We start from the raw sequence: 13,594 nt of genomic DNA on the forward strand, positions 1-13,594 counted from the left end.
TCGTTCCCTCTTCCGAAATCCCTTCCTAAGCATCTGCAGCTGGCCATGGCCAGGCGCTGGTCATACTCGTGTCTGTATCCTCCTGCTAATTCCCTATAGATGGAGCCTGATGGACCACAGCCATCACCCAGATGGGGCTGACCCCAGTTTTTCTCCCTTGGACCTGCCGCGGTCGGCGGTGGCCGGTCTTTGCTGCTGCACTGGGTGATGGAGCCCTGAGGGCTCCAGAGCCAGCCTTCCTCTCCTCCTGCCCCTGGGATTAAGCACCAAAATCTCCGCTGCAAAGCCCCCTTTGAACATGGCCAGCAGATAATGCGCACGCTGATTAAAAAAAGAGAAAAACCAGCACAGGGGAAAGTTAAATATTAAAGAACTGCAGCCCAGCTTTAACGGCTGCCGCCATCCCTCCTTCATCTTGTGCCAGCTGCCCCCAGGATACGTGTGCTAACGCTGGGTTTCTACCTTGCAAAAGTGGCTGCTATTTTAATGAAACTCTAATTTTTCACTAAGGGACAAGAGGAACATCTGGTCTCGCTTCAGCAAGACAACATCCCCTCTCTATTTACACATGTGGTGAGATTGGTGTGGCTCTCGGCTGTTCACTCCCCGTCCTGTACACGCGATGCCGGGCAGCACAGGGGTGAGGCTGGTGTGAAACACCAAAGATGTGGGCTGGCGAGATCCCATCCTGCCAACAACCGGTGATTGCTGCCTGCTGTGCTGCTGCCAGCGTGGCCGTGGAAGGTCCTGTCCCTGTCCATCCATCCCCACAGAGAGAAAATGCAGCTGGAAAGCTACCGGCTCTACTGCCTGCCCCTGACACACAGCTATTTGGGCAGCATCCCTTATTTCAGGAGAGCTGTGCTGCTGTTAAGCAGTCTCGTAAGCAGATCTGTAAAACCCTCCTGCTGGTTCTAATGAGCATTGGACTGGCATTTAAAAATGTAGTTTTTAATGGGTCTTTTTAGGAAATGGAGCTGATCCCCTGGCCACTGGGAGCTGATGGCAGCAGATACTGTGATGATGGCTACATGGGTTGGGCTTTATCTTTGGGCAACAAGGAAGGAATGATGGATTTATCCCTATTTTTCTTGCTAAAGCCCAGGTTAGGTGACTTGGATTGAACTTTGTGTAGCACATAACCCCGGGATTTATCTGCATCTATAGGAACACGAGCTTCTTTCTCTGGGCCACCTATCTTACTACTTTACCCAGCCTATCTCTGCTTTATTTTTGCGCTGTGTTGCCTAAACAGATGGGTTCCCTGCCCTTGCTATTGTAAGCAGAGAGATGCAAATACATAGGAGCTTATGGTCTGTTGTGTGGTTACCTAGAGAGGCCGTTGTCTGCAAACAAAGGGTGTGCAAAGACACAGACAGCCTCGCTTGGGGTAGCCTGGAGATGCATGGCCCCAAAATACTGCTGCCCTTACATGTCTGTCATTGGAGCTGAGCACAGCGGTGGCACCTTCCAAACAGAACCGGTCGAGAGCTGCGAGATGATGACATGTCGGAAGAAAGGAGGAGCAAAATGTATATGCCTCCCCTCCCCATCCTCCAACCTATTGTTCCTTTAGGCGTCCGAATAAACAAAGGAAAGCGCACTGGTCTGGAGCACAAGGCAGCTGTGTCAGCAGCTCACCTATATGCAAACACAGCCCCCGTCCTTCCCTACCCCCAGAGGGTTCTGGCTCAAGCTGTATTTAAAATGAAATGCCAGAACCCCAGAGTTGGGTGTGACAGAAGAAAGCAGGGTCTCCGATCATGAATTGCGCCGTGGTGAGCCATGGCTGTGTGCGCTGGTCACACAAGGCCATTGGCCTGAAGCACACAACCTGGATTTCGGGTTGGCAAAGAGGAGATTTAGGACGTCGGAGAAATACAGAAACATCTTAGGCATTTCAGGAGCACCAGCACACAGGGATGCAACCGTGTAAGGGTACTATCAGCAGCCACAGCAAGAGCAGTAGTGCAGCGTTGCATATCCAAGCCCCGTTCCCTCCTTGGGAGGAGGTCTGGGCTCTCTCAGCCACCGTGTCAGCCTCAGCTCTTGGTCCCTCAGCCTTCGTGGTGCCTGACATGGCCTCTGCAAGGCTTCTGGTGATCTTTTTTTGCCTGGGAGTCAGTGGTGGGGCATTTAGGGGATGGGCAGCGGCATCCCTGCCGGAGCGCAGCAGTCAGGCCTTCCTCAGGCGAGGCAGAGGAGCGCAGCCCGGGCTGCGGCACGGCCGCCTCCCTCCTGCTTCGCCTGAGCCGGGCCCCAGCACAGGAGCAGGCGAGGAGCGGGTGCCATCCCTGCAGTCCCCATCCTGCCCTTAATTACGACTTTAAGTGCTGGCTAATAAAGACAATACAAGGCAAATAAATTGAGCTGCCGCTCTAATTAAGCGGCTCTCGCCGAACGCAACGAGCCAGGCCCATCTTTGTCACGGCCCAGCCAACAGGGCTCCGCGCGGGGCTACTCCGGGCTGGAGCCCAATGGCTGCGGGCAGCGAGACGGAGCGGCGGCCACCCCAGAGCCGCCGCCGCCACGCCGGGCCCCGCGCCGCCATCGCTCGCCCTCGACGCCCGCAGGCCCGGCCCCGGCCCGCCCAAGGCCCGGCCCCGGCCCGCCCCGGCCCGGCGGCAGCGCGGGGGGGCCCGGAAGGCGGCGCGGGGCGCGGAATGGCGGCGGCGGCGGCGCGGCGGTGCGGGGCGGCTGCCTCCTGCCCTCACGGGCCCCCTTCCCGCTCCCCTCCTGCTGAACCTGCCCCTCCCCATTCCCCGTAACCCGCCCTCCGCCCCCCGGGCTCCCATTCCCTGCCTCATTCCCCCCCCTTCCACTCCCGACCCCATTCCCCCGTGCCCCCCTTCCCTCCCTTCTTAACTCCCCCTCCATCCCTATCCCCCTTTCCCTGTACCCTCCTCCATTCCCCATCCCACTTCCCAGCCCCAGTTTTCCATCCCCCCTCTCTCTGCCCCCCATACCCCCCCATCCCCCTTTCCCCATCCCTTTCTCCCCCTTCTACCCTCACTGCCCCCCCCAGCTCAGCCCCAGGACCCCCCTTCCATCACCCTGAGGGGTCCCCATGCTCCTGTGTTTCAGGATCAGCACCCTGAGCCTGGCCTCGCTGCGTGGTGCCCGGGGCTACCGAGCGGCTCTGTGCACCGAGCTGGCCAAGCCCCTGCTCCTGCGGGACCTCCCGGCCCCCCCGCTGCAGCCCCACCAGGTAGGGCCACGGGGGCTCGCAGGAGGCTGGCAGCAGCCCTTCAACGTGTGCTGTCCGCTGCCACCAGGACAACCTCTCGGGGACAGCCCGCGCGGCCACAGCAAAACCAAGCTGCTGACCCTGGGACTCGTGCTCCAGGGTTTAATGTTTGTCCCCTTCTCCTGCAGGTCCGCGTGGGTGTCCATTACTGCGGGTTAAATTTTGCCGACATCTTGGCCTGCCAGGGTCTGTACCAGGACAAACACACTCCTCCGTTCACCCCTGGTGAGTAGGTGACCGAGCTGTGCAGAAGGGGCAGTGCCAAATGTGCTCAAGCGTCACATCCTAGGGGGATGAGCAGCCCTGCAAGGTGAAGGCCGCTGCCGAGAAAGCATCAGCTAACTTGAGGAGTCTTTTAGGGTCTGTAGGATCACATTTTAACATCCTCTGATAATACTCGACGTAAAATATTTTTGCATTTCGAATGTGGCATGCAAAGAGCTCTTGCTAGTCTGGGGAGAGCAACAGAAAGTACTGTTTGCCTGGAAGCTAGGAACACCAAAGCACAGAGTGGTTTTGGGCAGGGCTGTGTCCTTCTGTCCAGAGCTGCAATAACCGCCATAAGCACATGTGGCTGAAGGCACCTCCTCTCCCTCCGCAAAATCCCTCTGACCCAGCGCCTTCCAGCAGCACCGTGCACAGGCAGCATGTGGATGGTGCTCCTTTGGGCTGTGACAGCTCCTTTGGCTCCGCCAGCCCAGGAACTGCTGTCTCGCGGCAAAAAAAATGTGCAAAAAAAGCACATTTCTGAAGTCTCACGGTGTGGAAGTGCCTTCCTTCCTCTGCAAAAATATATTGGTATTCCAAGCTAAGAGAGTCTTGCCTTAACTAGCAAGCACTTGCTGTCTCCTGTGCTGATGCTGCCATCTTCTGCCCAACTGGTGCTTTGCTGCTGAAAACTTCATGGCTTGGCCCCTGCTCCATGTGCACTGTGTGGGTGCAACCCACGGATGCTCAGCAGCCTTGGAAGCAGAGCCCGGTGGTTATTTCTTTGCACTGCAGCATTATAAGTAACGGCGAGAGGGCTGAGGAGCACAGAAGTGCCTGTTGCTGGGCCATCTCCTCCGCAGCTTCATGGTACTGGAAGCGAGACCTCATCTGCAGGTCCGTCAGCTGAGGATGCTGCTAATTGCATATACAAAAATGGGTTGTGTCAACACGTGCATGTCCTTGTCCTCCTGCAGGGATGGAGTTTTCGGGGACTGTAATGGAGACGGGAGAAAACGTTAGTGCCGTGAAGGAGGTAAGAACAACACAGGGATGTAAGGATGCAGGGAACTCAGAAGAGGGAAGGGGTAAATACCTGCAGTTAATGCAGCCGCTACGTGGGCTGTTGTTAGACACAGCTTGAGCTGTTCACGGTTGTTCCTGAAAATGCAGGGAAATGAAATGCTTAATTCGGAGGGAACAGCAGGACTGAGCTATTTCTCTCCCAACGCCCATCCAATCACTATTTTTGGCAGGGATACAGAGTAATCGGTGTGACTGGCACTAAAGCTATGGCAGCGGAGTGTGTCGTTGATGAGAAGGTAAGGACGGAACATTTCTCCCCCCAAACTGTGGGAGACCTTCGCCTCTGTTCAGCTCTTTAGCCTTGCTGGAGCTGCTGCTTCACCACCCTTTAGGATTGCCTTCTGCCCTTTCCTTTCCACTGTGGGACCGCATGCCTGGGGGAGCTTTTTCAAACAGCAGCAAATAAATGTTTAATAGAAAAACACCTTCAAACAAGCCTTTTCGCACAGCAAGCCCCCCCGACGCTGTGTGGTGGGTCTGCTTCAGCAGGGCTCAGATGCACAAGCCTCAGCCCATCCCTTCCCGCATCACATCTCTATCTGCAGATGCTGTGGCAGATCCCTGACGGTGTCTCCCACGAGGACGCAGCGGTGCTGCCCATCGCCTACGGCACGGCCTGGCTGGCCCTGTGCCGCCGGGCACGGCTGCAGCCAGGGTAAGCAGCAGCTCAGGGCGGCACGGGAACTGCAGCCTGGCCCCAGGCATCTCTGCGGGCAAAACCATCGGGGCACTGAGCTCCCAGGGTGTGCAGCTTAATGCTGCTTGGAGCAGAGGCCCGCACTGTGCGGGAGCAGCATTTTCTCCCCAGCCTGCAGTTAACGTACCTCTGCCTGATGCTCTGGTAGAAAAAGCAGCGTGGATCTGGCCAAGCTCAGGGATGCCACAGACACCCCAGTGGCCGTGGTACCCAGTGCGTCCTGATGGCAGGGTGATCCTTGTGCCACTGAAATATTGCTTCATTCAGGAATCAGGGATGTTTTTCTGTTGTGCCATAGACCTTTGCTTTTTCATTCTTCTTCTCCCTCCCAGGGAAACAGTGCTGGTGACAGCAGGAGCTGGGGCCACTGGGCTTGCCATCATTGATCTGGCTGTCAACGTGTTCCAGGCAAAGGTATCCAGGTATTTTCCTTTTCACCAGAGCCTGTCCTTCTGTGTGTGTACTCCAGTGCCACGTCTTGACAAGCAAGTGGCCTAGCATTGTGGTGACAGAGGCAGAGAATTGAGGCCAGGCCTTTGCTGGGTCCGACACCAGCCTCTTTTCCCCTAGCTATCACAGCCCACCCTCTCCCCTCCACCTCCCTCGGGCTCTGCTATAAGACTCCATCGCTCCCCTGGGCAGTGTGAGGACCTCCTGCACCTCCCCTATGGGTCATCATTTTTGGAAGGGGGTTAGACACTCCTTTTCCCAGCCCCAGGCTCCTAAAGTCATTCAGGCACTTGAGCACATTTTAACCTAGTGATTCTTTTGATGCACACGTGAGAAAACATTTGAATATAGAAGGAGAAAGAGTGGGGTTTCCAACTCCATGTTCCTATTTCCCATAAATGAAATAAGAAATGCACCTGGAGGCTAAGGTGCTCGGTGCTTCCTGAGCAGAGCAGCTTTTGCACCGGGTGTTGGTTTTCCCTTTGGTCTCAGGTGATAGCAGCAGCTGGCAGCGACCCCAAATGCGAGCTGGCCCTGACGAGAGGCGCGAGCCATGGGGTGAACTACAGCCGGGGCAGCCTGAGAGAGGAGGTGAAGGCGCTCACAGGCGGCAGAGGGGTCGACGTGGCCATTGAGGCTGTCGGTGGCGACGTCTTCAAGGCAGCTCTGCAAAGGTGAGCCAGAATCAGAGCATGACAAAGCTGTGCCAGCAGAGGTGATGCTGCTGGCACACCAGAAGGCTTTGCTGCCCACTGGGGAAAGGTGAAGCAAACCCTCTGAGCTGTTTGCCCTGGACTGGTTGAGGAGATGGCGTCTTTGTAAGACGCATTCTCGTGGCTTGATTAATGCATGTCAGGGCTGATTAACACAGCCCTAGGGGCTGCTGTAGGGTCCAGGCGCCCACCAGCCCCCAGGGACAAAACCTCTGCCCAAGCCCCCTGTGCACACCAAGTATGTTTTCTAACACCTGGCACAGCCCAGAGCGCCGATGCAGTTGTGCCTGAAAGCTCATCATCCACAGCTGTCAGCTCTCCTTGGCACGTGAGCGTTGCCTTGGGATGAGCTTCGAGGTACCCATCGCATGTCTTCTTCCTCCCTTCGCGCAGTTTGGCTTGGGAGGGCAGGATTGTGGTGATGGGCTTTGCCGGAGGAAAAATCCCCTCGATTCCTGCCAACCTGCTGCTTCTGAAGAATGTGTCTGCCATGGGAGTGTACTGCAGTCGGTACCAGCAGGAGGATTTTCCTCTTTTTTCCTCTGCCATCTCCTCTGTTCTTCAGTATTGCCAGGAGGGAAAGATCCATCCCCACATTGGAGCGGTCTTCAAGCTGGAAGAGGTATTTGCTGAGCTGACGCCTGAGGATTGTTAGCAAAGTCTTTCTTATGTGGGTAGAAACAGGTTTGTGTGTGCAGTTAGACCCCTGGCATAGAAGCCTCTAGAGTCCTAAGAAAAATATTAAATCAAGAAATCCCATTTTCCCTCACCTTTTTTAATCTTCTTCCATTGGGTTTCAGCCAGGGAGTCGTTAACTCCTGGTTTGGTACTGCAGGGCTAGAATTGCAACATGCTCAATGGGGAAGTCGTAAAAATGCACACTCCCATACCAAAGAGTTTGGTCTTGGAGAATAATGTGCTGGGATATTTTAGAAATGGATTAGTGGATTGTGATGTGCCTTCATTTGCATTTTCCCCTGAGCACTTCTGAAGGTGTTCAAAACAGGTTTTCCCCCTGTTTTGATGGTGTTGTAAGCCTTAGGTAACGGCTCAGCTACTCAGAAGTATTGATGTAGGCACCATCCAGCAAATTCAGGGATGTAAGGTGGAGGAATACCCAGGAGCTTATTGGCTCCTGAGTTATTTCGATCCCAGCAGTCGATTCCAGGGACTCAGGTGCAAAGTGAGAGCTATTTGTTTATGCCAGTCTGTATTACAGCCTGTTGTACAATCCACATAAATACAACCAGATCTTTGTTTTATCTTAACATTTTTTTTTTGGCAAGTAACAGCACTGACATCACAACACAGCAATTGCCTTCTCCCACATGTTCTCGTTCTGCCCCTTCCTGCCCTGATGACCATCACCATAAACACTTTGGGCTTTGTGTTTGCAGGTAAATGAAGCCTTCAACCATGTGCTCCAGCGCAAGTCCACAGGCAAGGTCATCATCTCCATGAAGTAGGAGGGCTGTTTCCCCAGACTCAGCCTCCTGCTCTGCCCCCGCCCTGAAGAGGAGACTCTCCAAGCTCCGAGCCCAGCAGTGGACAAGCCACATGAGGCAGGGACACGAGTTATGGTGGCTTTTCAAGTTGCTGCATGCCAGCAGAACAGGGGTGGCTGCTGATGCGTGCGAGCTTTTAGCTGTCCCCTTTCTTTGCTTCACCACCATCTGGAAAGGCTCCTGCCAAGGCTCAGATCTCCGCAGCCCAAGCAAATCGGACAACTTGTGCAGCCACTGCTCAGTTACAGGGCCAGTGCTTTGCTCTACGCCTTTCACACAGCCCAGGGACCCCATGGCACTGTCAGGGATTTCTTATGTGATGGGACGTGTGCAATATGGTAAATCTCAGCATCAAGCTTACCTCATGGATGTCCTGTTACTGCAGGAGCAGTAACTTTGACAAGGCTGTCTGTCTGTCCTCCCAAAATCTTCAATAAATTTACACAGCACTCAAAATCTGACCCAGTAACATTTCTTGGGGCAAAGAGTCACGTATATAGCGTAGGCATAAACTGAGTTCTTGCACAGCTCGCCCATCAGTAGGCTCTGGTGCACTTTTCCCTTATTGACAACAGCCTTATGTCCTATGTTGGCTGTGGTTGTTGGTTATGGGAGAAGGAAAGTAGCTCAGTTCCAGCTTTTTTCTTTTTTTTCTTTAAACATAGTTTGAGCTGGACAAAAAGGAAATGTGACTAATAGGGTTCCTGCTGATGTTCATTTGGGAGCCACGGGGTTAAGACACCAGAGCAGTGCCCAGCCAGGCATCTGATGAGCATCCTGATGAAATGGCTGGGTCTGAAAGGAAGCACAAAGTGAGGATAATGTGGTTGGAGGGATGAAGGTAGGCACACGTGTTCTGAACAGGGAATGAAGCCAGTGACCTGTCCTGCAGTGACCAGCCAGGAAGGGTGACTGCTCCCCTGCCCGCCCTCCCCATTGCCTCCCATGCTCCCAGGCAGTTGTGCCTGGAGAAGGAGCGTGCTTCTTGACCTGGCGTTGCTTCAGCTCAGCCCCAGGAGAGTGATCACAGGTGGGGTTACCGTCATACACATCCCTGCAAACAAAAGGAGCCCAAAGCTCCAGTAACGAGCAGGTTACACTCTTTGAGGCTTAACGAGAGAGACCTAAGCTGTAATGGAGTGTAGAGACACAATAGCTGAGCCATTTGATCTGACAACACTTAACTTTGTCTGTGCTGCGCCCTGCTGTTCCAGCTCCTAGCATTGTATAGACTCTGGCTCTGCAAGCTGCTTCAGCATTGCCGCCAATTACAAAGTGCTTCCTCTGCTGCAATAGCCCTCCTGGCTTTCTTAGCACACCTCTACTGCGGCAGCAGCTCCAGCCCTGCTTCGCTCCCATCTTCGCTGCTGTGCCTCAGACCCTGGAGGAAGTTATTTAACTCCCATCCATCCTTTAAAAGCCTTGCAAATCCATCATGGTATGCACAGCTTCTCCTTTCAGGAGAAAAGTAGTGGTTTTTTTAGCTTATTCCACCGGTAATAGCAGAAAATGGTCTATTGCAGGGAAGAATTCATCCAAATAAGCTGTGAGCCGTAGCTTTGCTGTAGATAATGCCTGGTTCATTTCAGTACCGTGGAAGCACTTGATGAGCACCCACTCTTGGGGTATCATTGTGTTTTAGGTAAATGCCTAAAATAAAAAAAAGAGCCTAAAATAAAATCTCCGGCTTCGAAGACTGCTGAACAGTAGCTTCATTTTGTATGTTCAAGCTGTCTCCTCAAAGTTACTGATAATATTTACAAGTAGCAGTGGCCAGTGATGGAGGAGCAGGACCTTTGCCCTGTTGCACCCAGCCACATGCAAGGACTTCAAGTCCTGTGCTGCACCCAGGTCAGTGTGGTCGTCAGCCTTCAATGCTCATTAGGCTTTAACTACCATCATTCCATCAATTTGCTTAGCTAAAATAATGTCTTTGGTTTCTTCAAGTCACATCACAGCAGTTCCACAGCTTAGTTATACGGAAAAATCTAAACAATCTGATTTCAAAAATAGTTAATATTTTTGAAATTACTTTTATTACAAGAAGTCCTGAAAAAGGTCACAGTAGTCCCTTGCAGCTGAGTAGTGCTTACCTCTGCTATGCTTCATCTTGAGATCCATCCACCCAGGGAGAAAGGTCTGCAGGCACTCAGAGACCCCATACCTTACCTCTTCAGTAACAGAGAAGCTTTTAAAGACCTATTGCTATCTGCTTACAAAAAATGATTTTAGCCATAGTAAGAAGTTTGTTTATTTCATGGCTTTGAAGCATTTTTCAGGCTTCAACAACCACTTCTGAGCCTGACGCACAGCATCTGCAACTATTTCTTGCTAGCACTGACTTCAGCAGCCAGCACTAGAGCACCAACCCATCCTTTCCTCCTCTGTGCGTGAGCCCCTAGAGGCCCTCTGTGCACCTTAATAAGGTTAATGGCCGTGATGGGCCTCCCCGACTGTCCCCACCTATGGGGCTGGGGTCCCATGTAAGCTCTGCTCAGGGACTCCTTCCCTTTCCTTCCCTGAGCTGTGCTGTAGGACCACGTGTCTCCAGCTCAGCCCTTGCCTGGTGGCACCATGAAGGGAAACTGCAGCTCCTAGGTGCTGTGAGAAGGTCGGACATCACACCAGCCTTCACCCAGCTGCTCTGAGATGGGTCTACAGCTCTCAGCGAGCCAGTCGGGGCGTTGGTGGGTGTCTGATGGCTCTGGCTGAATGCCTGCTATCGCCTTCCCCTGAATAAACACTTACTGGCATCATGGGGGGGAGCACCAGAACAGCTTGGGAGAGGAGCGTGCTGCGGTGTATTGCATCCCTGCTAGCTGGAGTTAAGCGAGGGGGAAACAACTGTGACTACCCACGGGGTGTTGCCTTTCTCAGGAGCCAGGAAGGATTTCTTCAGCCCTTCAAAGTGGCTGGAGTTGTACCACTTGAAATCAGCAAAAATCGGAGTGGAATATCACTGGAGCACAGCTTTCGAAACCTCATTTTCATTTTCCTTTCAAGCTGACAATAAGATTTTAAGAAAAACTTTGAATAATGGATACACTTTTGAATAATGGATGCTTCGCAGCCAAAGTCCCTTGCCTTCCCTCTCTGTGCCTGAATGAGAAGCCTTTTAATTGCCAAACACGTGGAGAGGAGGTACAAAGCGCTCCGTCCCCCGCGCCGCTGATTAACCAATGTGTACACACACATTAAAGATTCAGAGGTGGGGAAGCGGATCCCAGCCCCAAGCTGTATGCTGTGCGCGGCGGTTTTTATCAGCCAAGGATCTGGCACGAGATGTTTTGCATCTTTTTGCGTCTCTCCGTCATGGCTGCTTGTAATCCTCTGTTCTCTAGGGTCGGATTTTTCCTGTGTCCGTGGAGGAGCTCCTTTGGGGGTCAGCGTGTGGTTTGTGTGCCGGATCCTCAGCTTCTCCCTACCTGGTGCGGGGCCCAGGTGGCTTCAGCTGCGTAAAACCCTGCCGTGTTAGTGCTCAGCCAGCTTCTCCGTCTGCCCAGAAACCCGGCTGGCTGGGAACACTTAACCTTAGACCACAGAAATACCTCCAGAGGTGCCTTGGGGTGAAGCGTAAGGTCCCCTGGGCTCCCTTGTGTCAGGCGTTTCTCTTCCATGTCGAGATTTTCAGTGACCCTTGCCCCCATGGACCGCAGGAAGCTGCCGGTGAGGTTTCTGCCTTCAAACACCTCATTCCCTATCAATTCTGCAGCTTCTTGCCTCAGAGGACAGCTGCAATTTAGTTTTATTTCGTGAAATTTGACATGACTTGAGCCTGTGATTTACTGGCCTTGAAGGATATGGTGTATGTAACCGTGGAGGGCATAAGTGGCTTTTCATGGTAGAGGAGTCATAAATTGAGATGAAAAAAAATGAGGGAAACATTACTGTCCAACTTTACAAGGTAGCACTGAGAACAGGACACACCGAAGCCATCTGTAACTGTCAGGGGTCTTTATTGTCCCTGATTGTGTGTAATAAAGCTCCGGAACGAGCCCCGTGGTCTCCGATACAAAGGCAACCAACACTTGAGCGCCGGAGGAGACACAAGATGGCAATCTTTCCAAAAGGACGCTCTGGAATGTGGTGGGGCTGAGTATCTCTGAGCTATCAGCTTTCCTCGGGAGTTGCTGCTGCTGCTGCTTCAATATTTGTTTGCCCTGCGAATATTTCCAGGCCTATTTCCAGGTGATCTCTGTAAGGCAGTTAGCAGGGAGATAAACACCAATTTTATGGCTTAGAAAACATGAGGGAGCTGTGCAGAAAGACAAGGGGACCTGAGTACTGAGTGCCCTCCTCGGTATGGGGGGGTTTGGCTGATGTGTCCCCGTTACCCCGTGGGCACCCCGATCCCCAGGGGCAGAGCACACCCCGCTGGGATGCCCGGCGGCACGGCCTTGGTTTGGGGCTGGGAGATGGATGTGGCATTCACAGCCAGGAGCTGCAGGTCCTGCTGGGGCAGGGATGGAGGAGGGGGAAGGCTTCAAAGTTTTTTTGGGTTTCTTTGTAATGGCAGGCTGGCGTTGTCCGTGTGGTGCAGCACTGCGCACAGGCACGCTTTGGTTTCTGCAAATAATAGCTTTTTGTAGCTCTGCTTCTTCTCTGGGTACAACACTGGGTGTAAAGTGCTGTTTCTTAATTTGCTTTATGCCGAATGCTTCCGGAATGCGATTAATATTCGTGCCCTAAAGTCACAAAAAAAAAAAAAATTAATAGGCATGTTTTGGTGCTGCTAGGCGTGTGTTTGTAGGAATGGTGAGCTCCCTCGAGGCTGGGGACAACCCAACGCGGGGAGGAAAGGCGTAAAACCACCAGTGAGAGCTGAAGCACACAGACAGGAGGGTTTTGGGAAATGCTGTGCCATGGATCAGATCCACACGATGGTGCTAACACAGCAGCTCTTATCTCTGCTGCTTCAGGAGCCGCCACCTTCCCCACCCTGGGAAGGCCAAAATGCCCCCACGAGACCCAGCCGGAGCAGGGCTCCCGCCTGGCAGGAGTGCTCAGGCGAATTAATGAGCTGCCACTGAGGCTGATTGAGGCTGAGGGCTCTGCCAATACATGGGAAGATCCTGGGGGGGTTTTGGTGGTCTCGTTCTTCATGTGACGTGAGGTGCTGTTGGATGTCCCGAGTGCTGGTGTCTTCCCTCTGAAGAACCTGCAGACCAGTCCTCCTGTTTCTGCAGCCCGTTTGCTACCCACATTTCTGCCCCGCAGACGGGATGAGGCTTTTTGGTGTTCCCTCCAGATGCCGCCAGCCCTCGCAAACCCGCTGTGCTGGGGCGTGATGCTCCCACAGCCCTGCCGGCAGACAGCTCTGGGGGGCTGCAGCTCAGAGGCGGGCAAAGCTTCCTACTGATGCCATTTAAAATAATGATCTCATCTCAGAGCTTATTAGAAACAACATAAAACACCTAAAAATAGCTGCAGGTGCTGTGGCCACCTCGGTTTCTCCTTTGGTTGCAAGGACTTCTGCTGGGGCTTCGCTGATTTTTTCCCCAGCTGGGCTTGGTGCCCCAGCCCGGGCTGGCTGCAGGTGATGCGACGCACACCCCAGGGCATGGAGAAAAATGTTTTCCACCTAATCTCGTTACTGTGACAACAGCAGGGAAACCTTTTAAAGTGAAAAATACGATTTTTTTTTAAGAGATAGCTGTGCCTCAACAAATGCCGTTTATAGTGCGAGCTG

The 13,594-nt window shown here is 53.3% G+C and overlaps 1 protein-coding gene across 1 annotated transcript; it reads left to right on the forward strand.

Annotated features, from left to right (window-relative positions):
- Positions 1-1,023: 1,023 nt before the first annotated feature.
- On the forward strand, positions 1,024-8,361 carry LOC310903168 (quinone oxidoreductase-like protein 2). Its single transcript, XM_083845908.1, has 10 exons — positions 1,024-2,686; positions 3,085-3,208; positions 3,376-3,472; positions 4,432-4,490; positions 4,711-4,776; positions 5,086-5,195; positions 5,570-5,651; positions 6,180-6,361; positions 6,794-7,022; positions 7,798-8,361. The coding sequence occupies exons 1-10, from the start codon at positions 2,478-2,480 to the stop codon at positions 7,864-7,866; spliced, it is 1,227 nt and encodes a 408-aa protein (XP_083702034.1). The 5' UTR covers positions 1,024-2,477; the 3' UTR covers positions 7,867-8,361.
- The last annotated feature ends 5,233 nt before the right edge of the window (positions 8,362-13,594 follow it).

This window comes from Anser anser (assembly GCF_964211835.1).
Source record: "Anser anser genome assembly, chromosome: 8".
Taxonomy (NCBI): domain Eukaryota; kingdom Metazoa; phylum Chordata; class Aves; order Anseriformes; family Anatidae; genus Anser; species Anser anser.